General features: G+C 43.4%; 1 protein-coding gene across 2 annotated transcripts in view; it reads right to left on the bottom strand.

Annotated features, from left to right (window-relative positions):
* actr3b (actin related protein 3B) overlaps positions 1-25,341 on the bottom strand; it is a 92,588-nt gene that overhangs the window by 52,148 nt on the left and 15,099 nt on the right. For both annotated transcript variants that reach the window (XM_078537040.1, XM_078537043.1), the window contains exons 3-4: positions 17,765-17,889; positions 11,487-11,597 (exon numbers count right to left, since the gene is read on the bottom strand). In XM_078537040.1, the coding sequence (XP_078393166.1) occupies positions 11,487-11,597; positions 17,765-17,889 (236 nt within the window). The remainder of the gene's footprint in view (positions 1-11,486; positions 11,598-17,764; positions 17,890-25,341) is intronic.

Raw genomic sequence — 25,341 nt, 5'->3', positions numbered from 1 at the left:
CAAAAGATTCCTTTGCATTTTCCTTTTGTTCCTTCTAAACACCATGCAGACCCTTTCCCACACTCCTGTCTCTGCTTACATCTTCACTGTGTTGAATCAAAGGCCAACTGATTCTTTCCCAAAGCTTCAAACCTGAACCTTCATACTTTCTTCTATCTTGCCTTCTCCTAAAAACTTAAGGATTTAAATAACAAGATGCATTTATATAGTATCTTTAATGTAGTAAAATGTCCCAAGATGCTTCACAGGAGTGCAAACAAAATTTAATGCTGAGCTTCATTAAGAGGCATTATGACCGATGGCCAAAAGACCAAGGAAGATGATGCTGCCATAGTTGTGGTGAAAGAGCATGTAGTTGAGACACTGAAAGGGCTTGCTGTACTTAACATTGGTAAGTTACCAGGGCCAGGTCAGATGCATCCTAGGATGCTGAAGGAAGTAAGGGTGGAAATTGCAGAGGCTCTCCAATCCTCCTTAGATACAGAAATGGTTGCAGGCGACTAGAAAATTACATCCTTAAAAATGGGTGTAAGGATAAGTCCAACAACTACAGGGCAGTCAGTTTAACGTCGGTGGTGGGAAAGCTTTTAGAAACAATAATCTGAGGCAAAACTAACAATGACTTGGGCAAGGATGGATTAATTAAGGAAAGCCTAATTTGATCGATTTTTTTTTGATGAGGTAACAGAGAGGGTTTATGAGGATAATGCAGTTGTTGTGGGGTACAGGGATTTTCAAAAGGCGTTTGATAAAAAAAAAATGAGAGGTTTAGCAAGGAAATTCCAGACTGCTGAAGGCAGGTCTGCCAATGAAGAAAATCGGTGACATACAAGAGGCAAGAATTAGTGGAGCGTAGAGATCAAAGAGAGTTGTAGGGCTGCAAGTTAGGTGCAAATTAAATCACTCACCCCACATTTATCGAATATTTCCTCTTTAACCTCTGAATGGACCTAGGCCTTTATCTTTGATTACATCACTTAAAAAGAAAAATCATATTTGTCATCAATGGGATTACATATGAACATAAGAAATAGGAACAGGAGTAGACCTATCGACTCCTCAAGCCTGCTCAGCCATTCAATAAGACCATGGCTGATCTTCTTGTGTTTCGACTTCCACATTCCCATCTAACCCCGATAACCTTTGATTCCCTTGCCTAACAAGAATCTATCTACCTCTGCCTTAAAAATATTCAATGACTCCACCTCCACCACCTTCTGAAGCACAGGGTTCCCAAGTCGCACAACCCTCATTTCCTCATCTCTGTCCTAAAAGGGCGACCCCTAATTTTAAAACAGTGCCCCCTAGTTCTGGACCCACCCACAAGAGGAAATATCCTTTCGACGTCCATCTTGTCAAGACCATTCAGGATCTTATATACTTCAATCAAATCATCCCTCACTCTTCTAAACTCCAGTGGAAACAAGCCCAGTCTATCCAACCTTTCCTCATAAGACAACCCACTCATTCCAGGTATCAATCTAGTAAACCTCATTTGAACCGTCTCCAATGCATTTACATCCTTCCTTAAATAAAGAGACCAAAACTGCACACAGTATTTGAGGTGCAGTCTCACCAATGCCCTGTATAACTGAAGAATAACATGCTTCATTTTATGTTCAATCCCTCTCATGGTAAAGGATAGCTTTCCAGTAGCCTTCTTAATTACTTGCTGTACCTGAATACTAACCTTTTGTGACTCATGTACTAGAACATCTAAATCCCTCTGCACCTCAGAATTATGCAGCCATTCTCCATTTAAGTAATACTCTGTTTTTTTGTTCTTCCTGACAAAGAGAACAACTTCACATTTTCCCACATTAAACTTCATTTGCCAGATCTTTGTCCACTCACTCAACCTATCTATATCCATCTGCAACCTCCTTGTATCCTCTTCACAACATACTTTCCTACCTATCTTTGTGTCATCTGCAAATTTAGCTTCCATGTCTTCACTCCCCTCATCTAAGTCATTAATGTAAATCGTAAAAAGTTGAGGCCCCAGTACAGACCCCTGTGGGATGCCACCGTCACATCCTGCCAATCAGAAAAAGACCCATTTATGTATACTCTCTGCTTTCTGCCAGCCAGCCAATCTTCTATCCATGCTAATATGTTACCCACTACACCATGTGCTTTAATTTTCAGTAATAATCTTTGAAGTGGCACCTTATCAAATGCCTTTTGGAAATCCAAGTACAGTACGTCAACAGGCTTCCCTTTATTCACTGTGCTTATTACTCCTTCAAAAAAACTCCAATAAATTGGTTAAACATGATTTTCCTTTCACAAAACCATGCTGACTCTTCCCAATTGCCTTGAGCTCTTTTAAGCGCCCAGGTATACCCTGCTTAATGATCGATTCTAATAACTTCCCATGACAATGTCAAGCTAATTGGTCTATAGTTTCCTGTTTTCTGCCTCCCTCCCTTCTTGAATAGAGGAGTTATATTTGCTACTTTCTAATCTGAACCTTTCCAGAATCTAACGAATTTGGAAAATTAACACCAGCGCATCGACATCCTCATAAGACCCGAGGATGTAGTTCATCGGGACCCAGAGATTTGCCAGCCCGCAGCTCCATCAATTTACTCAGAACCATTTCCCTAGTGATTTCAATTCCGCTAAGTTCCTTTCTCCTTTCCACCTCCTGTTTTGCAGCTATTACTGGAATGTTTTTTGTATCCTCTATAGTGAAGACAGACTCAAAATATTTGTTCACTTCTTCTGCCATTTCCTTATTATCTACTATTAACTCCCCACTGTCACTCTCGAGAGGACTAACACTCACTTTACTTACTCTTTTCCTTTTTAAATACCCGTAGAAACTCTTGCTATCCGTTATTACATTTCTCGCTAGCTTCCTCTCATTTTCATACTAATTCCTTTCTCCTGATTAACCTTTTAATCATTCTCTGCCGGTCTTTATATTCTGTCTAATCATCTGTCCTGCCACTCATCTTTGTGGAGTTGTATGCTTTTTCCTTAACTTTGATGCTTTCCTTAACATCTCTAGGTAACCATGGATGGTGGGTCCTCCCCTTAGAATTTTTCTTTATAGTAGGAATGTACTTATTATGAATACTCTGAAATATCCCCTTAAATGTCTGCCACTGTTTCTCTATTGATCTATCCTCTAGCCTAGCCTCCAGTTCACTTCAGCTTTCATCCCCACATAGTTGCCCGTATTTAAGCTTAAAATACTAGTCTTAGAGCCGCTCTTCTCCCTTTCAAACTGGAGAAAGGGGTGCTACCTAGGGGTGCCTTTACTCTGAGGTCATTAATTAATCCTGTCATGTTACACAATACCAAATCTAAGATAACCTGCTCTCTGGTTGGTTCCAGAACATGCTGCTCTAAGAAACTCACTCGAAAGCATTCTAAGAACTCCTCATCCAGGCTACTGCTGCCAATCTCATTTTTCCAGTTTATGTGTGGATTAAAATTACCCATGATTATTGCCGTCCCTTTATCACAAGCACACAATGTTTTCTCTTGAATACTTTGTCTTACACTGTTAGGGGGCCTGTAGACCACTCCCACTAATGACTTTTTTCCCCTACTATTCCTCATCTCCACCCAAACCGATTCTACATCCTGATCTCCTGAACCAAGGTCATCTCTAACTACCGCACCAATGCCCTCTTTGATTAACAGTGCTACACCTCCACCTTTACCTAGCTTCTTATTCTTCTTGGTGTCATGTATCCTTCAATATTAAGGACCCAATCTTTGTCATCTTGCAGCCACGTCTCTGTAATAGCTATCAGATCATATTTATTTACTTCAATGTGGGCAATCAATTCATTTACTTTGTTATGAATGCCAGGTGCATTCAGATAGAGAGCCTTCAGTTTTGTCTTTTTGTTACCTTTGTAATGTCTAGTCTTGACTTATTCTTAGGTTTTTCCTCTCTGTCCCTTCCTGCCATTCTCTGGCCCCCATTTCTCATATTACTATTTTGCTATCCTATCTTGACTCTGCACCTTGAATTGCTACCTCTACCCAAGCTTGATCCCTCACCCCTCTTGTTTAGTTTTAAGCCCTCTCTACTTCCCTAGTTATGCAATTTGCAAGGACACTCATCCCCAGCATGGTTCAGGTGTAAACCGTCCCAACGGTATAGCCCCTACTTTCCCCAGTACTGATGCCAGTGCCTCACAAACTGGAAGCCACTTCTCCCACACCAGTCTTTGAGCCACACTGTCATCTCTCTAATCTAATTTGCCCTGTGCCAATTTGCACGTGGCTCAGGTAATGATCCAGAGATTATTACCTTCGAGGTTCTGCTTCTTAATTTGGTACCTAGCTCTTCATACTGACTTTACAGAACCTCTTTCCTAGTTCTACCAAAGTCATTGGTACCTACATGGACCATGACAACTGGATCCTCCCCTTCCCACTGCAAATGCCTCTCCAGCCCCAAGCAGATGACCAGAACCCTGGTACCAGGCAGGCAACATAGTTGTCTGGACTCTCGTTCCTTTCTGCAGAGAACAGCGTCAATCCCCCTCACTATACTATCCCCTACTTCCACTACATTCCTTTTTGCTCCCCCCGCTTGAATGGCTTCCTGTACCACATGTCATGGCCAGCCAGCTCATCCACCTTGCAGACTTCGCTTTCATCCGCACAGGTTGTGAGCACCTCAAACCTGTTTGAAAATTGCAAAGCCTGAGGCTCCTCCCCTATTGTCTGCTGGGTTCCATTACCTGCCTCACTCACAGCATCGTTCTGCAAAGCAGGAAATGCTGAAGGTATAAAAGAGATTTGTAATCATCTGCTAAGGACAATGTTCAGTGCAATGTTTGAGGTTCAACTCTTGCCTCAGAACCACCTTTTCTCTAAAGATACGTACTGACCTGATGTGTAAGTCAAGCAGTTTTATTTTAGACTTACAGCATCCTCAGACTTTGTTTTTCACCATTTTCTAATTGACAACTAATTGTTTTAAAGGGCAAGTTTCAATGTTACAACCAATGTGGTTCTGGTTTTTGAATCTCTTATTATTCTAAAACAATGAATACTTGGGTTAAGCAGGGAGTACAGAACATTCTTGAACTTTATTTCTGTAAGTGTACGGTGATAAGAACTCTTGCACTTTACAAGAGTTGAGTTTAATTTGTTAGCACCTGGACAAGAAAAGCCAATTTGGTGCAGGGAATAAAAAGAGGGCTTTCCTGAAACATCTTTTAAGTTAAGCACTTCCTGCTCTCTTTGCATGATTGACAAATATTACGAAGGCCTGATACAGAATGAGGTAGCTGTTTTCTGATAATTAAGTTTCAACAATAGAAACTACAGGTTCTTGACAGTTCCAACAGTAACAACTGAAAAAAGGATTTATGTATATTTATCACCAATCTGTCCAAAATACAAGGCGTACCAATATGTGTACACCCTTTTCTTTCCCAAAACAAAGGTCCAGAGATTTTTTTCTGGTGCACATTTTTTTCTGTTTTACATTCTGTTGTATAAAAAGAGAAATCGGATTTACAAATGCTCATTCATGCCAAAATACAACTTAAAAGCAAACAAAATCAGTCCATGATTAACACGTGGAACAGAGATGAGTACATATCATACAACCCACATTATCATCATCTTGTACGTTTATATTTTTCCATTAGTTCGAATATTTTCTTTTTATTTTTCTTTAATTCTTCATCTCTCCCATACTACACCAATAGGCCAACTCTGTGACCTCCCACGCTTTTACATTCCCCAGCCCATACACAGTCAATTCCCACATTACCCAGAAAGGCAGGAAGTGACAAAGGATTATAATTATCAGTTCACATCATCCTTCGCCTCTATGCATTTGCCCCAAAACCAATTTCAAAACTGACAAGACGTTTCACACCAATTATGTTATTTAATGGGAAGATTACATCCTGTGTTCAAATAAAAGCATGCGTCAAGACCTGAAGTTAAATAGATTTCTACCAGCACTTCCAGAAATCAAGGGCAGAATTTTTCATGCCCGCCGGCAGCGGATGTAGACAATATGGCGCGATCTGCCCAGCCACGGAGGCGACCATTGGTCGGTGGGGGTGGGGGGGCAACTGCTGCCCTAGTGTTGGGACCTGTGCACAAGAATCAACGCGGGGGACAGTTTAGGCGAGGGAAGTGGCCACACAGCAGGGACACCTGTACAAACTGACCATTCCTCTCCAACTGAGACAGTTCAGCTGCAGCCACAGTGATATGATTTGGGTCAGGCTCCTGGACTGCCCATCCATGCAAGCAACACGGAGGCACCAAAGTGCCACCAAGCGCTCCAGACCTTACCCCCCCGCCCCGCCCCCCCCCCCCCCCCCCCCCCTCCACCCCCCACCACCACCCCGGCACAGACGTCAAGTCCACGACCACTTCCCTGGACCGCGGAGCAGTTGGACTACACATGTTGTACAATCTCCTCGCCAACACTGGCCATGTAGCAGTCACTGCTAGAAGTGCTCACAGCCCCTTGCAATCTCAGCATCCCGGTTAGGAGCATTCTTCCCCCAAGTCGCAGGCTGACAGGGCAGCCATGCAGTGCACTCATCTCTGTCCATCTGGGGGGTGACCAGCACTCTCCGGGAAGCATTAAGGGGCGGTCACACAGGGCCAGGAAAGGTGCTAAGTAATCACATGCTAACCACGTCTCTCTTTCATGCTGCAAGAGGACCACATCAGGAGCATGGAGCCTGGTGACCTAGCTGTATGCCTGATGGCCTACAGAGGGCAGGGAAGACGAAGGAGAGCGCAGCTGAGGCTCCTGGCCACACAAAGGCAAGTGCAGCAACCTCAGGAAGAAGGGGCTGCTGGGGCTCCCGCACACGCTGCCCAGGAGCGACAGTGAGCCACGTCTGGACACTGTCTGTCATTCCTGCAGATGACCAAGAACCAGCTTTGCCGACGAATGCGCATGTCTGGGGACCTAGTTGCTCACATCTGCCACTTACTGCAGGACTGGGCGCCAAGGGGACATGGAGGGCATCCACTTCCAGTAGCTGTGAAAGGGTCCGCGTCACTCAATTTCTATGCCAATGGCTCCTTTCGGGGCTCCACAGGTGACCTCGGTGGGATATCAAAAGCCACTACACACAAATGCATCCATGAGGTCACGGACATCACCTTCAAGGGCACACAACTTTGTGCATTTCGCCCGGTATTGTGACAGCCAGGGTGCAAGGGCCATTGGATTCTCCCGGATCTCAGGATTCCCACAGGTGCAGGGTGCAATTGGCTGCACCCATGTGGCGCTCAGGTCTCCGTCACTACAAATGGTGGACTTTATCAACTGCAAGGGATTCCATTCACTGAATGTGCAGTTAGCATACAACCACCAAAAACGCATCCTCCAGGTGTGTGCAAGGTTTCCAGAGAGTATGCACGATGCCTACATCCTCAGTTAGTCACAGATCCCTGGAGTCTTCCATTGCCCACAGAAGCTACAGGGTTGGCTCCTCGGGGACAGAGGCTGTGGCTGATGATGCCCATGCGGCAGCCTCAGGCTGCAGCAGAGCGACGGTATAATGAGGCTCAAGCTGCAGATTGCAACTTGGTGGAGACGACCAAAGGGATGATGATGAGGTTCCAATGCCTGGACCAGTCTGGTGGAGCCCTACAATACAGTCCGCAGAGGGTATCACACATCATCGTCACTGCTGTGCCCTTTACACCTGGCGCTGCAATGGGGAGAGGAGCTGGCTGAGGAGGAGATGGAGGAACTGCATGTCTCCTCCGATGAGGACGCCGCCGACAGGGATGAGACTGAGGAAGTCCTCGGTAGCGACAATGACAAGATGAGGCCCTTGCACTGGCTGGATGAGTCAGGGGCACTCAGGAGGCCCTCATAGCTGCTACATTTGTGGAGGATGATGACGACATGCAGTGAGGTGACCCCATAGATCTTCACATCGCATTTGTGAACGTTTGACTCTAGTCTGGCTTATGGCAGCGCAAATACCCCGTGAGAATGCTCCTGTCATGGAGATGCAGTCGCTCAATTGCAGGAGGATGATGACAACATGCAGTGAGGACACTCCATAAATCTTCACATAGCCTCTGAGAATGTCTGACTCCTGTCTGACTAAGGACAACTCGCTTGCGCTTCGTGATCGGGGTCATATCATAGAGACGCAGCTATGATACTTTAGAAGTTTTGATGCTTTGTCCTCCTTCAGGAGCTGGAGCACAGCATCAGCGGTCATAGATGCTGAAGAGATGGGGGCCAGTCCCTCCTTAAAGGTGCTGAGAGCACACGGAGAGAACTCTGTGGCGTCTGCCTACTACATTCTGGCAGCAATGACCAGCACCACCGAGGTGCAGGCATCAGTTATGTTTCCAGGGAGTGTGAGGCCGGACCATCACTTTGGTCTGAAGGCTGCACAGAGCACAGGGAAGAGATCCTGGGCTGAGACACCTGCCTTTTATCTTGTGCAGAAAGGTTTCACATCTGAGTGACAAGAACACTGCTCATCAGAACAAGGAGTCATAGGCAGGGAGACATCCTTGGGAATTTGACAACAGTGAACAGTATGTACAAGTGATTAACACCCATGCCCAGGCTGTGCAACTAATTCTCCTTAGCTTTCCTAACCCAGTCTTGTTGCTCCCCAGGCATCCACAGCAGAGGTGGAGGCAGCTTGCTGACTGCGATGCCCTGCCTGTGATGACTTTGGTGGGCATCCTCTGGAGGGCCGAGACTTAGAGGGCCCCAGCCCCTTCTGGGTCATGTTGTGTGGCAGTGGCACCCTCCCCAGCCTGTGGAGCTGGAGCTGCTGAGCATAGGAAGAGGGGAGTCAGGTGGGCCAGACACTCCCGGAGTCACCTGGATGGATAGGCCCCAGAGTGTGCACCTGTTGATCCTCTTCCCTGTGGGTGCACAGGATCCCCAGGCTGACTCCTTGAGGAGCAGGGGTAGCAGGAGTGAGATTGAGCTGCCCAGCACCCCTCTCGCATACACACAGATGCCAACTATGGCATCAGCGATGGAGTTGAGCCAGCGCAGCAGTACAGGAGCAAAGTCCTAGAACAAGGTCTCCATGGCGGCCGCCACCCTACCAGTGTTGACCTCGGTGCATCGGCATGCCGGCACTAACACCTCAGCCTGAAGACCACCGGACTCCTCCATCATGCCTTGCAATATGAGGAGTGCAGTGGACACCCCTTCCTGATGCTCCCAAGCTTGCTTTTGCAGCTCCAGCAACTGAGGTACAACCGAGTCCACCTCGTCATCTGACTCAGACTCACAAACGTTCTGACCTCCAGCAGTCCTCCAAGTGCCGGGGACCTGGGGAGTCCCTACTGGATTGGACAGGGTGATGTGCTCACCAGGTTGTGCTCCTGGAGCTACTCTGAAGCTAGGTCCCACCGAGGTGTATGCCTCTGCGCTGGTGGAGGGTGTGAGTGAGCGCCGTGACGGGACTTCAGGGAGGGTGCCTCCAGATTCCTCTCCAGAGGGTTCTTCGGGGCTTGATTGGAGGCCCTGGTTCATGGACTCTGTCAGCGGTTTGGCAGATGTGTTTGCGAAAGCAAAGAGAGACAATTAGTGCCTGGCAGTGGCCTGTGAAACAGGACACATCACTCACAGCATGGTTGTCCGATGGATGTTGCACTGCTGGATCCTCACTTCGTTGAGCAGCGCCGACCTCACGGTCAGCACAGGACCTGTCCAGATCTACGCTGGACAGCTGGGTGGCTCGGTTTTCAAAGTCTGTGAGGACCTTGATTTTGGGCCTCCCACCACTGGTCTGCTACTTCTCTCTCTTGTTGTGTGCCAGCTTGTCCTGCATGGATAGAGATGGAGAAAGAGTAAGCAAGACACCTGCCGAGCCAGATGATAAGTATGCCTGGCCTGTGTGGGTGAGTGGTCCCATGGACAGGATGAGGACAATGACGGTGTGTGAGAGAGAGTGAGCCTGTCCCTTGAACTGGCAGTAAGTGAGAGCCCTGTGGATGTGTGGTGGGTTTGTGAGTGTGAGAGTTGAGAGTGATGAGAAGAGCGACTTACCCTGGCGGAATGGAGGAAATCATTCATCCTCTTGCGGCACTGAGTGGCTGTCCTCTTCTGAAGGACATTAGTGCTGACCACTGCCTCCCAAGCTGGATTCATTGCTGCCAATCCTGTGGCCAGGATGGGGATACAAGACATCCCGGTGGGCCCCCACGGCATCCAGCAGTCATTTGAGCGACCCATCGTTGAAGCAGGGGGCTGCAGTCTTTTTTCCTTTGCTGGCCGTGTCTTCCGTGCAGCAGCGGTGAGCTGGAAGCAATGAGCACTGTGCTTGCGGTTGGACTTATAACATGGCTCACCGTGCAATGCGGCGGTGGGGTGATGGCAGGCGAGTGAATGACAGCCCGTCCACCATGGAAACGGCGTGTTTCCTGGGAGTGCATAAATAATGAGGCGGGTTTAGGATGATACAGCGTGTAAACCCGCCATCGCGGCTGCAGGCAAAGCGTCATTTTACCTGCCCGCTACCGCGCTTAGTGCAAATCTGGGAAAATTCCACCCCAAGTTCAATTAAAATGGCTATTTTACTGTCTTCAAAATTTTGTCAAAGTTCGGCAAACCTGCCAAGAGAAAAAGTTCAAGCTTAAAGCACACAAAGGGTTCCTGAACACTGTTCTGGTGAGTAAGACCTGATTTTTTTTTTTGCCAATTTTTTCTCTCCGTTTCTTTAAGCCAACTGCTCCTAGTGTACAATTCCAGGTGCCCATTCTTCATTTGCTGGATCCAGCAGCACCTGTCAGCAGACCAGTCCTAAAAGGACATTACAAATCAACCCGGCAGAGGCTGATCCAATCTGCGGAAAGATATGCTGAGCAGGGTTAAGTAGATGTGGGTATTAAGCGAGTAAATGGGGTTGAGAGACAGATCCCAATTGAACAGGCTCAAAGTGGTGAATGGCCTATTCTTGATCTTATCTTTCTAGAAAAAGCAGTTCGGACCACAGATGTTTCTCTGCAGCGGAGGCCAAGGAACAAGATCATGTAAAACTGAGGCACTGAACTTCCACCACCAGCTGGAGTAGTAATTACAGTGCGATAAATTTATATGGGCAGTTTCCATTATAAATGTTGAGCTCTGGTTTTTATATTACAAATAAAATGTACACTAAATACAGCAAAAAGTTTCTGGCCCTGCCCATTGGCTGGATCTTCCAGTCCCGCCAAAGCCAATGGGCTTTTCGCTTTTGGCTGGCTCGCTGCATCTGCTGCGGCAGGATCTACTGTGCTGGGGCAGGAAAATCATGGCCAAAAAGTGTATGCCAATATAAGGTTAATAATACATTGGGGATATCTGACATTTCAATGGCTTGCGTGCCTACTGCAATTTAGATTGCACCAACATAGATTTGACCAAACATGAGGGTTTGCTAGCATTTAGCTTGAATACTTTTTTTTAAATTATGTAGAATATGTATAAAGCATAGGCAACTTCAAATGAACAGAATCATTATGATTGGCCATTAATACTTTAATAGTGTAACTACCATTAAAAAGTGATGATCTTCAGGTTCTGCTCGTAGATACTTGAATATCACATGCTCCATAAATCTCTCCATTAGATCCCAGTCCTCAACTATTCCATGTCGAATGGGCCACTAGAAATAGAAACAAAACTCCAACGTCAGAAATAGATACGTCACCTTTTATATCTATGTAATTCTTTTCTTCAGCAACTTTCACCAAATAATTTCTAGACCTTATGGCTTAACAGGAACATAAAGCTGGTTAATTAATTAATCGCTGCATGGTATGAAATAGGGAAGGGAAGGTTCCCAAAGTCACATCATCTGATCAGAGTTAGACTTGTATTACCAGTGTCCTATCACTCGCACCTTCTAACTCCAAGCACCTAGTGCTTAAAATCACATTCAAAACATTTATAACCTCCAGAATTCCTTCTTCATTTATTCCGCTTGCAGATTTCAGGGTCCCAAAGGGAATAGGGGAGACACTTAGATGCTACAAATGAAATTAGAGAGAATACCAGGCACAGCACATTCTCCCAGTTAACCTGGATCAAGTCTTCTGCTGGAGCTAAAATTACCAGCATTGACCTAGGCCCATGACACAACATCTAGAGGCAAATGAGGAAGATGCTTTTCATGGAAACTGGTACCTCTTGTTCAACCATGGGAGTGGGGAGTAAAGAGCTCTGCACAGTGTTGGATTTAAAGTTTAGTCTGAGTCTGGAGAGTGTATGCCTTACTTGCAGCATGTGAAGGATCTTTATACAACAAATTGGGAAGGGGACAGGTATAGTTAATACTGAGGAAGAGTGCGACAAAATACAATGTGACTTTAGTACACTTGCAGAATGGGTATGTAAATGACAAATGAATTTCAAGAGAGAATTTTAGTGCATTTTGATAGGAGGATAGGGATATCTGACATTTCAATGGCTTGCGTGTCTCTGGCCCACTGCAATTTAGATTGCACCAACATAGATTTCCTCAGACATGAGGATTTGCTAGTATTTAGGTACTAGCTTGAATACTTTTTCTAAAAAAAAAAATTATGTAGAATATGTATAAAGCATAGGCAACTTCAAATGGACAGGATCATTATGATTGGCCATTAATACTTTAATAGTGTCACTACCATTAATAGTAATAATACTTTAATAGTGTCACTACTATAGATAAGGAGGCTACATATATAAGAATATAAGAAATAGGAGCAGGAGTAGACTACACGGCCCATTCAACAAAATTATGGGCTGATCTTCTGCCTAAAATTTATTTTCCTGCTCGCTCCCCATTTCCCTCTGTTAGGGGGAATTAAATTTATTGAAAGAAGAGTACAGTAAGAACTCATTGGAAATACTTAAAATCTCCAGGCAGACATGGCTTCTAAGCATATCAGCAGTTGAAGATTGCCAGATGAACATTGCACAGCCTTAAGAGTCAGTCTGGAGACAAAAAGCATGACATCAAGAATAGATTAAGTGTGCTCTTCGACAGATCGGGAAGGGGCAGATGGTCTTAGCTTAGATATGGGAAGATGAACAATGGACAAAAGAGGGGGCTTTGATGAAGCATATATAGTCTTGAGTTGCAAGAATCAAAATTATATATATCATATATACGTGCCTTAATTCTGATTGGATAGTATAGTTATACATGCGTTAAAATAATTGGGTAGCAAAATCACATGTTTATGTACTCAATAGGATAGAGATAGTATGGAATCGGTGTGTTGGTTACCGATTGGATGTATTCAAATGTACTCAAATGTATTGTGTTAAGAAAATAGTACAAAAATAATGGAATTTAATCGATCGGGGAGCTGGGTCGCCATTTTACGGAATGGTAGCAGCTCCCTTGCATATGCTCGAATAAACTGGTTAAAAGAAGCCTGAATCTCGTGTGGTCGTTGCGGAATCGGAGAGTGTAGTAGCACCCTTCACCCTCAATTCCCTGAGAGATCAAAAATCTATTGATCTCAGCCTTGAATAATTTAGAGCTGGAGGATCCATCACTCTCTGGAGAAGAGAATTCCAAAGATTCAGAACCCTCAGAGTGAAAAAAATTTCTTCATCTCAATCCTAAATGATCGACCTCTTATCCTGAGGCTGTGTCTACATGCATTAATTCCCCAGTCAGGGGAAATACCTTCAGCGTCTACCCTGTCAAGGTCCTTCAGAATCTTGTACGTTTCAATAAGATCACCTCTTATTCTTCTAAATTCCATAGAGTATAGGCCCAATTTCAACAGTGTCTCATCCCAGGAACCAATCTAGTGAACCCCCAGTGCAAGCTTATCCTTCCTTAGAAATGGTGACCAAAACTGCCCAGGGTACTCCAGGTGCGGTCTCCAAAGTCAAGTTTCCCTCTGCAATTTGGTTTGTACAGCAATTAACACCGGCTGTGCTCATAACACAGGGCATCAACTATCTCTGCTACCTCTTGTGAAACTCTCGGATATAGACCATCAGGTCCAGGGGATTTGTTGTTTAGTCTTTCAGTTTCTCTAATATTTTTTCTCTGCTGATACTAAATAAGTCCTCACTTTTATGAGCCCCTTGGTTCCTCACTATTTCTGGTATTCACTCCTCTATAGTGCAGACTGACAAGATATTTGTTCAACATTTCTGCTATTTCTTCATCCTTCATAATTTCTCCTGATTCTGCCTCTAAGGGACCAATGTTTACTTTAACTATTCCTTTATATGTCCTTATAAACTCAAACTCCTTGGAAAGTAGTTTAAATGGGGTACATAATACAGATGCAAAGGGATCAAATTATTAAGTAGGTTAATAAGGCCATAAAAATGTGAACAAAACACAGGGATTTATTTCTTTTTTTTATTATTTGTTCATGGGGTGTGAGCATCACTGACAAGACAAGCAATTATTGCCCATCCCTTCCAGAGGAACAGAATTGAAAAACAGATGTTAAAACAGAAGTTTTGTTGAAATTTATGCAGAACCTTTAGCGAGACCACACAGAAGTGTGTACAGAGTTCTGTTCTCTACATCGTTTTTGTAATATGGAGACAATCAAGAGGGTACAAAGAAATAATTTACTAGAATGATACCAGGACTGAGGAAAACCATTAGGAAAGGCTAAACAGACTGTGGTTCTTTTCTCTGGAAAAAAGAGGAGACTCAAGGATGACCTGATAGAGAGCTTTAAAATTGAATGCAAACAGAAAATGCTAGAAATACTCAGCAAGTGGAGAGAAAAAGAGTTAACATTTCAGGTCAATGATCCTTGATGAGGTAATCAACCTGAAACGTTAACTCTGTTTGTCTCCGCGGATGCTACCTGACCTGCTGAGAACACAACAACACGAGATACGAGCAGTAGTGCACCCTACGGCCCGTCGAGCCTGCTCTGTCTTCAGTACAATCATGGTGGATCTCGGGCTTCAGCTCCACTTTCCCACCTGCTCCCCACTTCCCTTGATTCTCGGAGGCCAAAAATCTGTCTATCCCAGCCTTAAATATATCCAACAATGAAGCATCCACAACCCTCTGGTAATTCCAACATTTCCTGTTTTTATTTCAGACTTCCAGCATCTGCAGTATTTTGCTTTTGCGTTACAATTGAATGGGTTTGTTTCCAATTGTGGGAAGTGTCCAAAACTAGTGCCATAAAAATAAGATAATTAAATATAAGATAATCACTAATAAATCCAATATGGAGGGAAACTGCTTTGCCAAGAAAGTGGAAATCGCAATCACATGGAGTAGTTAAGGCAAATAGCAGAGATGCCTTTCAGGGGAAGCTAGATAACGACAAGGGAGAAAGGAACAGGGGGTATGCTGATCAGGTTAGATAGAATGGGACGTTTGCATGGTGAATAAACACCAGCACCAACTGTTTCTGTGCTGTAGATTCTACATAATGCTTTAAAATGAGTATTCCCCCTGACATTACATGCCTCCGTCACCCATCAGCTTTGCTCCTGTGGGAAAGGCAAGTCAGCAAGGCAAAAACATTAGGAGAGTCAGTAGGTTGCAACAATCAAATAGAAGTAGGGACGCAGGCAAAAGTGCATTTTGTTTCATTAGAACATATTCACTTACATATTGCTGAAAAAAAAGACATGCTGTCAAAGCTTTTCATCTTGGACTCATCAGGGCTGATATGCAATAATACTAATTGTAAAGATATTCTTGCATCTTGTAAAGGGAATATCATTTTTTTTGTAATATTATTATGGATCACTGAAGCAGGCTTGTGGGGGGGCGGTGTGTGTGCGTGCGTGTGTGTGTGGAGACAATCAAACTGCAAGTTTAAGTCATCAAATGGGATTAGGTATAAAAGCAGGCATTTTGAAATGGAAATGGATGAGCTAACATTTGCATTTGTAGATAAGTTGAGAGGTTGTTTGAATTTCAATGGGGAATTAGGAGATGACAAGGAAAATGGTTGCATCTTGCAGAACTTCATAGGTAAACAAGCAGTGGGGATATCATGTTTTATTGGCCCAAAAGCAAAGACAAGATGGAAACATGAAAGATCTTATATTTGGAAGACTTTGGGCTGGAATTTACCGTCGGCGAGCGGGGGTGGGGCCCACTCGCCAACGCGTAAAATGACACACGGTGACGTCGGGCAGAACTCCCGATGTCACTGCGCCCCATTTAAATTTTCAGGAAGGCAGGGACGCAGCAAAGTCAGCTGCGCGCCCGCCGACCTGTCAATGGCCAACTGAGGCCATTGACAGATCAATTAAAGTAATTAGTGGACCTGCCCATCCAACCTCAAGGCCCCGGCGGGAAGTAGAAAAAACATGAAACAGGCGAGATGAGGTTTCGTGTAGGGTTTTAAAAATTTTAATAAAGCTTTTTTGGAAATTATGAACATGTCCCAACTCATGTGACATTGTCACATGAGGGGACATGTAAGGGAAATTTTTTTTTCTATTTTTAATATTTTTGAAAGTAGAGGCGATCTCCCTGAGGCAGCACCTAGCCTCAGGGAGATGAGTGCATTCTTTCGTGCGCATGCGCGAAAAAGCACACTCTCGATTTTAGGCATTCCTCCCCGCCCACACAGGGAGCACATAGTGCTTCCCTGCAGACATCACGCTAGGCGGGCCTTAATTGTCCAGCCCACCTAAAATGGTGCTGCACCTCCAATCGGGGGCGCCAATTGGAAGCGCACCCGCGCGCGCCCACCCATTAACTTCCCCCCCCAACAGGGGGAAAATTCAGCCCTTTGAGTTTCAAAGAAAATTTAAAACAATGGATTAAAAGAATAAAAGGGGAGAAAATATATTGAAGGAAAGATTGAAAGATTTTTTGGAGTGGCCACATGAGATCCTGAAGAGTGTGCTGTGAAGTATCAGTTTCAAGCCATCCCAGAGAAACGTTTGCTTGTTCCAGAAAGCACTGTTTTGTTAAAAGCCCTGGAATTCCATTGGCGAGTGAGAGGGAGGAAGAAGCTGTGAAATCCCTCCCTTATAGCAACAGTGGGTACCTTGTGGTAACATTACTGGATGTTTTATCGCTTAAGAATCTATTTGGACTGTTGCCTGGTAAAGGGTGTTTATTGGGAGTCTAGCTAAGTAGAAATCTTTTGGGAAATGTTGGGAAATAAATTTAACTATGTAACCGTAATCTTGTGTGTTTAAGTTTTCTTTTCTTAATAAATGTTTTAATTTAATATTTAAAATCTCCAAAAGTCGTAGTGGACTCTTTACTTATGACTTTAATGTATATACCTTCCCATAATAAAAATACAAATTGCAAATTGTTATAATAACTTGGCTAAGTTTCCCTTTGGGATTTGGTCAGCCTAGTAATTACCACCTGCCGTATCATAACAATCTCTGTCCTGATGAGTGCAAGATGAAAAGCTTTGACAGCATGTCTCTTTTTTCAGCAATACTCAAGTTCTGTACTACCAAATGAACATTCACTTAACAACGCCCATTGTAGGATTGGTCTATAACCTTTTTCACACTATATTACCTTGTTACATATTTTGGCAGCACTGATGCAGCTATAACTCTAAAATGATCATTTGTAATCAGCCTTGAGATACAAGAGAAAAAGTCTGAGGTGGCCAGCCCTACAGATATTCTATTTCTTCTGAAGAAAATAGCCCGTCATTGCTGGCCACACCAACCTCACCGCCCAGATGCAATCACAGGGAGCGGTGGAAAATAAATTAGTACACCAAGGATTTTCTGACACTGTACCAGATTTGTACTGGTCTTGGGTAGCTTGTCATGCATCTTAAAAACAGGGTATTTAATTTGTCTCAGACCATGTAATGACAGGAAGGAAAAGTAACATTTTAAAATTACCTTTGTGGCATACGTGGGTTTATCTACAGCTTCGTCGCCTATGTAAAAATCTAGGTCATCCACTCCCCGCACCAATCTCCGTTGAGCATTGTCACCTACCTTGGCTGATTCTTTGATAGCTATACCTAGTGAGATACAAAATGCAGGAGGTCAGTCAAAAGCTGAAAGCAATCAATCAATTACACCCACTTAAACATAGTTAATGCATTACTGTTATTGCAATTTGGCAACCTCTTAAAAAGCTAAAGGCTCAAAGTAACCATGGCAACTAATGTACATGACTGCTGGAAGTCAGCTGTAACTACTTGATATCTTATTTGTTCAGTTTAGGGGCTACAAACTTTGATTTTGTTAAAGGGGCAATGAGAAGTAACTGGGAAGGATAAAAGCCAAGTGACCGCACATGCTCAAACTTCTCAGTAACAATATAACGTGCATCAAAATGATTTGTCACAGCAATGTATGTGCAAGCAACTATTCAAAAGATGGACATCTTAAACAAAATAAAAATTTCTCAGCCTTCAAAGTTTAAACTGTTCCTGCACAAGCCCTTACAAATTGCACAAACTCAATCTGAAATCGTAGAAGCATAGAATCATACATCACAAGAGGGCATTCAGCCCATCGTGCCTCTGCTGGCTCTTTGAAAGAGCTGTCCAATTAGTCTCTCTTCTTGGTTTCCTCATAACGCTATAAACTTCAATATTTATTTGATTCCCTTTTGAAAGTTCCCATTGCATCTGTTTCCAACCACCCCTTTTCAGGCAGAGCATTCCAGATCACAATGTTAAAAAAAAGGCTCTGGTTCTTTTAGTTATCTTTTATTTTCTTTTTATCCCTTTTGTCCAACCCCTCCCTTCCTGCCTCCTCCACCCCTTCCCCACAACCCGACAGAAACAAGTGACAGATGGCCCTACGTATTGCTTTCAGAGTGCTGACCCTTGTTCAGCTGTTAACACATTCTGCTAACTTATCTTTATGTCACTCTCAGCACCTTCTTTAGGTCTATAACACTATTAACACCATTCCCTTTGTCCTGTGTTTATGACATCTTTGTCAATCTCTCCAGAGCTCCCACCTATCCCTGACCTTTTATTTTGCTCCACCTGCTCCACCACTCCACCACCCCGCCCCCCCCTTAAACAGTATAAAATCTATCATATTTCTACTTCTCTTTAGCGCTGAAGAAGAGTCATACGGACTCAAAACGTTAATTCTGTTTCTCTCTTCACCAATGCTGCCTAACCTGCTGAGTTTTTCCAGCATTTTCTGTTTTTAGCTCTGGTTCTTTAGCCTTTCACCCCAAACCTGTGCCCTCTGGTACCTCTGGTTACCAACTCCTCTGCCACTGGAAACACAGTTTCTTATTTACTGTATCAAAGCCATTCACAATTTTATTATTGAGTCAGGCTGGTTACAGCACAGAAGGAGGCCATTTGGCCCATAGTATCCATGCCGGTGCTCTGCAAGAGCAACTCACCTAGTCAACCTCCCCCGCATTTTCCCCATAACTCTGTACATTTTCTCTTCCGATAATTGTCCAATTCACTTTTGAAAGTCACAATTGAATCTGCCTCGACCACATTCAGGCAGTGCCTTCCAGTGCCTAACCACTCACTCCGTAAAAAGGTTTTTCCTCATGTCACTGTTGCTTCTTTTGCCAATCATCTTAAAATCAGTGCCCTCTGATTCTCCATCCTTCCAACAATGGGGATAGTTTCTCCCTATGTACTCTATCCAGGCCCCTCATGATTTTCAACACCTCTATCAAATCTCTTCTTAGTATTCTCTTCTCCAAGAACAGTCCCAGCTTCTCCAATCTATCCATTTAACTATAATTCTTCATCCCTGGAACCATTCTCATGAATCCATTCTTCATTCTCTCTAACACCTTCACATCCTTCCTAAAGTATGGTGCCCAGAATTGGACACAACACTCCAGTTGAGGCCGAACCAGTGTTTTGTAAAGGTTTATCTTAACTTACTTGCTTTTGTCCTCTATGCCTCTACTTATAAAGCCCGTGATCTCATATGCTTTATTAACCACTTTCTCAACCTGCCCTACCACCTTCAATGACTTGCACACGAACACCCAAGTCCCTCTGCTCCTGGCCCCCCCTTTAGAATTGTACCCTTTATTTTATATTGCTTCTCCTCACTCTTCCTACCACTTCACACTTCTCTGCATTAAATTTCATCCGCCCATTCCACTAGCATATGTCCTCTTGAAGTTTATCACTATCCTCCTCACAGTCCATTGTACTTCCAAGTTTCACGTCAGCTGCAACTTTTGAAATTGCACCCCCAACCAATTTTGTACCCAGGCTGCTACTGTCCTTTTTACTGCAAGGTCTTTAACTATGCTGACAAGTCTGTTAGGTGGTACTTTACAAAATGTCTTTTGGAAGTGAATCGCATTGCCCTCATCAACCCTCTGTTACCTCATTAAAAAACTCAAGCAAGTTAGTTAAAAATTGTTTGTCCTCAACAAATTCCTACTGGCTTTCCTTAATCTTGTCCCAAATTATCATCCCTAAAAGTTTTTCCGCCACCTGTGTTAAACTGACTGGCCTGTAGTTGCTGGGCTCATCCTTACACCTTTTCTTGAATAACGGTATATTATCCAGTCCTCTGGCACCATGCTTGTATCTAAAGAGGATTGGGAGATTATGACCAGTGTTTCCACAATTCCCACCCTTACTTCCCTCAGTATCCTTGGATGCATTTCATCTGGTCCTGGTGCCTTATCAAATTTAAGTACAGACAGCCTATCTAATACCTCCTCTTTATCAATTTTAACCCATCAAGTGTCTCAACTACTTCCCCTTTCATTATGATTTGGACAGCATCTTCTTCTTTGATAAAGACAAATGCAAAGTATTCATTTAGTACCTCCACCATACCCCTTGCCTCCACGCATAAATCCCTTTTTATATCCCTAAATGACTCTATTCCTCCTTTTACAACCTTTTTACTATTTTTATGCCTATAGAAGACATTTGGATTCCCTTTTGTTAGCTGCCAGCCTCTTTTCATTCTCTCTCTTTGCTTCTCGTTTGTTATTTCACTTCCCCTCTGATTCTTATATATCCAGTCTGGTTCTCACTTGCATTATCTACCCAATATCTGTCATACCCATTCTTTTTCTGGTTCATCTCTTTTGCAATCCAGGGAGCTCTGTATTTATTTGCCACCACCTTTCCCCGACATGGGAATGGCCTATGACTGTACCCAATCTCTCTCTTCTTTAAAGTCAGTTCTTTACTCTGTTACAGTTTTGTCTGCCAATCTTCGATTCCAATTCACCTGGGCCAGGTCCATTCTCACCCATTGGTCCTCCCCAATTAAATTTTTTTTATTATTGCCCCTTGTCCTTTTCCATTGCTAACCTATGCCTCATGATACCAAGATTAATGTACACTAAATGTTTCCCTGCTGACACTTGATCCACTTCGCCCACCTCATTTCCCAGAGCCAGATCCAGCAATGCTACCTTCCTTCATACTGATGTACAAAATTCACTCAAATACACACGAGAAAATTGATAAAGTGGAGGTATTAGATAGGCTGTCTGTACTTAAATTTGATAAGGCACCAGGACCAGATGAAATGCATCCAAGGATACTGAGGGAAGTAAGGGTGGAAATTGTGGAAACACTGGTCATAATCTCCCAATCCTCTTTCGATACAGGCTTGGTTTCTGCCCTTTACGCTATTCCTATCCCAGTTAATATTAGGATAATTCATGACCCCCATTATAACTGCTCTATATTTCTTGCACCTCTCTGTAATTTCCTTGCAAATTTGTTCCTCTACAGCGTTCCCACTAGTTGATGGCCTATAGAATAAACTCAGTGATGTAATGGTACCTCTATTGTTTCTTAGCTCTAACCAAATAGGCCCTCTAGGATGTCCTCCCTCTTCGGTATTGTAATGTTCTCCTTAATTTTGAACACCTTATGCTTTCTGAAGTATGGTTCTTAGAATTCGCCAAAATATTTCAGCTGTGGCCTAATCAGTATTTTATAAAGGTTTTGCATAGCTTCCTTGCTTTAATGCTCATCCATAAAATCAACAAACCAATATATTTTTTAAAAGCCATCTCAACTTGTCCTTCCACTGTTAAATAACTGTGTACATACACCCCAGTTCTCTGTTCCTGTCTACCCTTCAAAAAATTGTAATACATAGTTAATATCACCTCTCCTCATTCTTCCTACTTAGAGATCATCTTCACTGTTTGCCACACTTCCAAGTTTCGCATCATTGACAAATTTTGACCTTTATTCTATTTTCTATGGTGTTCACTCTGTACAGAGAGGTTTCAGTCCATTAAAGTGCATTGGTAGTGAAGTAGGAAAGGAGGGAGCAAGAAAACGAGGGTCAGGAGTAAGCAAAAGCATGGTTGAAGACAAGGGTCTCAAGGCTGTGGATTTGAAGGTGCTGCCTAAGGAGGCTTGGTGAGTTCCTGCAGTGCATCTTGTAGCTGGTACACACTGCTGCTACTGTGCGTCGGTGGAGGAGAGAGTGAATGTTTGTGGAAGGGGTGCAAATCAAGTGGACTACTTTGTCCTGGGCGGTGTCAAGCTTCTCGAGTATTGTGGGAGTTGCATTCATCCAGGCAAGTGGGGAGTATTGCATCACACTCCTGACTTGTGCCTTGTAGATGGTGGACAGGCTTTGGGAATCAGGCGGCGAGTTGCACCAATCACATCTTCTGCACGGGTTTACTACTATTCCCTGTATTGCCAGGTCTTGTCACCTCTCCCACACTGAACTATATCCAATCTTGCATTCCAACCTTCTAAACAGGTTGCCATCACTCTCCTGCAGCTCACATTTTCACCCCCCAAACGTGATACTTAGTGCTCAAACCCACATCATTCAACAGCATCCTTTTAAATATTTCCTCTATTCTAAGCTCATGCAATATAGTCAATTCCATCAACTTGCATTTGTCTCTGTTGTTGTTACCTGGCTTGCAATGGAGATTTTCCTATCTCCTCTGGCACTCTTCCTTCCTTATCATGGAGAACTAAAAACTTCCAGTAGATCACACTTTCTGCTTTTTCATCAGATCGTCTTTCTAAACCTTTATCTGAACTGACAAATTTGATAGGGACCATATTCATTCTCCTTCAATGCTTTGGAAGCCTCCACTCAAGTGTACTCATCCAGCACATGCAGGGTTCGATTGTGATACCATATTTATTTACTCGGGCTAGAAGAATGTTGTGTATGTCCACTCTCTTTTGCCACAGGTTCATGTCCCTTCGCTTGACTTCTTGAGGTACAGCATGTCATGCTACTGTGGCGTGAAACAAACAGTTCCTTTACAGCAGACCAGAAGCTACATGATCAATACAGGGAGATGCTGGCATAGTAGTAGTGTCGCTGAATTAGTAATCCAGAGGCCCAGGCGAACACCCTGGGGACATGGATTCAAATCCCACCACAGCAGCTGGTGGAATTTGAATTCAGTTAATGAAATCAGTGAATGTGACCATGAAACATCATAAAACCCCATCTGGTTCACTAATCCCCTTTAGGGAAGGAAATCTGCCATCCTTACCTGGTCTGCTCTGCATGTGACTTCAGATCCACAGCAATATGGATGATTCTTAAATGGCCTCACAAGCCACTCACAAGTTCAAGAACCATCAGGGATGGGCAATAAATGCTGGCCCTGCCAGCAATGCCCACATCCCATGAAAGAATAAAAAAAACTTACTCTTGTTAATCATGTCAAAGGGAGTAAATTCATTCATGGATTGTACCCTTTTCTTGATATTGCAGCATTAAATACACAGAGACAGTAAGAAGACATTACTGTATTTTACTCTCCAGTAAATTATGTAATTTTAAAAACTGTGCTAATTTGGTAAACATGTAAAGCATTCAACATTTGAGAGGTAAGTAACAACAATAAAATCCAGGAATGGTCATTCCCTGGAGAAATTGCCTTTAAAAGCCAAGATACAAATATATCAGTGGGCATTATTTTAAACAGCAACCTCAGATGGTGACATTAAAAAATTTAAATTAAAAAATCACAGCAAGAGCTTGCAATGAAATTTAGTCTAATATATTCACAAAGCAGGAAATTACAGAATACATTTATACAAATTATGTTCCCACCACCTCAAGAAAAATAAATTTTCCACCCCACTTATAAAACCTTGATTATGGTGCTTTAAAAGCAATGCAGTCCCAATTATTGACTAGATCACAAATTGCTGTACATTCTATAACACAGTTAATGTCCTAGTTGCATTCTATAAAGGTACAACTTTAAGCAAAGTAACGTTATGGAAATCAGGTTTTCCCATAAGAATGAATGTATAAACTAGAGTTAAGCTCCCCAGAGTGTGTCTCCCTGGACTCTGCTGCCTGGATAAGAAAACAGCAAATTAATGGTTCGAGAGCAGGGAGGCGAGTTGGGTGGTGCTGTGGTCACCGAGGGGGTCAAGAGCAATGTCATAGTGAACATAGAGAGTCATGGGAACACCACCACCTGGAAGTTCCCCTCAAGCCGTTCACCATCCTGGCTTGGAAATATATCGCCGTTCTTTCACTGTCGCTGGGTCAAAATACTGGAACTCCCTCCCTAAGAGCACTATGGGTGAAATAAAAACAGAAACTGCTGGAAAAACTCAGCAGGTCTGACAGCATCTGTGGAGCAAGAAACAGAATTAACTTTTCGAGTCCGTATGACTCTTCTTCCATGGCTCTTCAAAGGCACTTCTTTAAAGAGTCACACGGATTCGAAACATTAACCCTGTTTCTCTCTCCACAGGTGCTATCAGATTTGCTGAGATTTTCTAGCATTTTCTGTTTTTATTTCAGATTTCCAGCATCCGCAGTATTTTGCTTTTATCTTAGCACTGTGGGTGTACTTACACCGCATGGGCTGCAGCGGTTCAAGAAGGCAGCTCACCACCACCTTCTCAAGGACAATTAGGGACGGGGAAAAAATGCTGGCCCAGCCAGTGACACCCCGATATCATGAATGAAGAAAAAAAAATCCTCCCTAATGCTTTGGCGATATTATAATGAAGAAAACTTTGAACAGATCAATGTTAAGCGAGGTACTACTGTATTTATTATATCTATTCCAGGGCAAGTTGTCACCAGATAACCTGCCTTTTTCCTAGCACATAACCGAAGAACAACAGGTGAAGGCATCACACCCTCTTTAAAAAGAAAACTGTACTTAGGAGGGGAGAAATTTGAAAGAAGAGGAATTCCATTTGACCAAATTGATGGTTCAAGAATACGAATTAATAACATACCCAAGCCAAAAGCAAGGGTTATGGATGTAGAGGGAAGAAGAAATCAACGTGGAAAACAAGGGCAAAAAAAAACTGAGGCTCTCTCTTCAGTAGAAGTCTATTGGGATGAAATTTGTTTTGGATGGTGTCACGAAACTATAATAATTTTCATAATATTATTGTGGTTTATTGCAAAGTAGGCTTATGGGTGTGAGTGTAGATGGTTCTGTCTGTGTGATTATATTAGCGTCAGATAGGCTGCAAGCTTGAAATTATCAAAAGAAGTTGGGGTAAAAGGCATTTGAA

The sequence above is a fragment of the Cetorhinus maximus genome, chromosome 3, assembly GCF_964194155.1.
Source record: "Cetorhinus maximus chromosome 3, sCetMax3.hap1.1, whole genome shotgun sequence".
NCBI classification, from domain to species: Eukaryota; Metazoa; Chordata; class Chondrichthyes; order Lamniformes; family Cetorhinidae; genus Cetorhinus; species Cetorhinus maximus.
The sequence above is the reverse complement of the archived record's forward strand: the minus strand, read 5'-3'. Positions and strand labels throughout refer to the sequence as shown.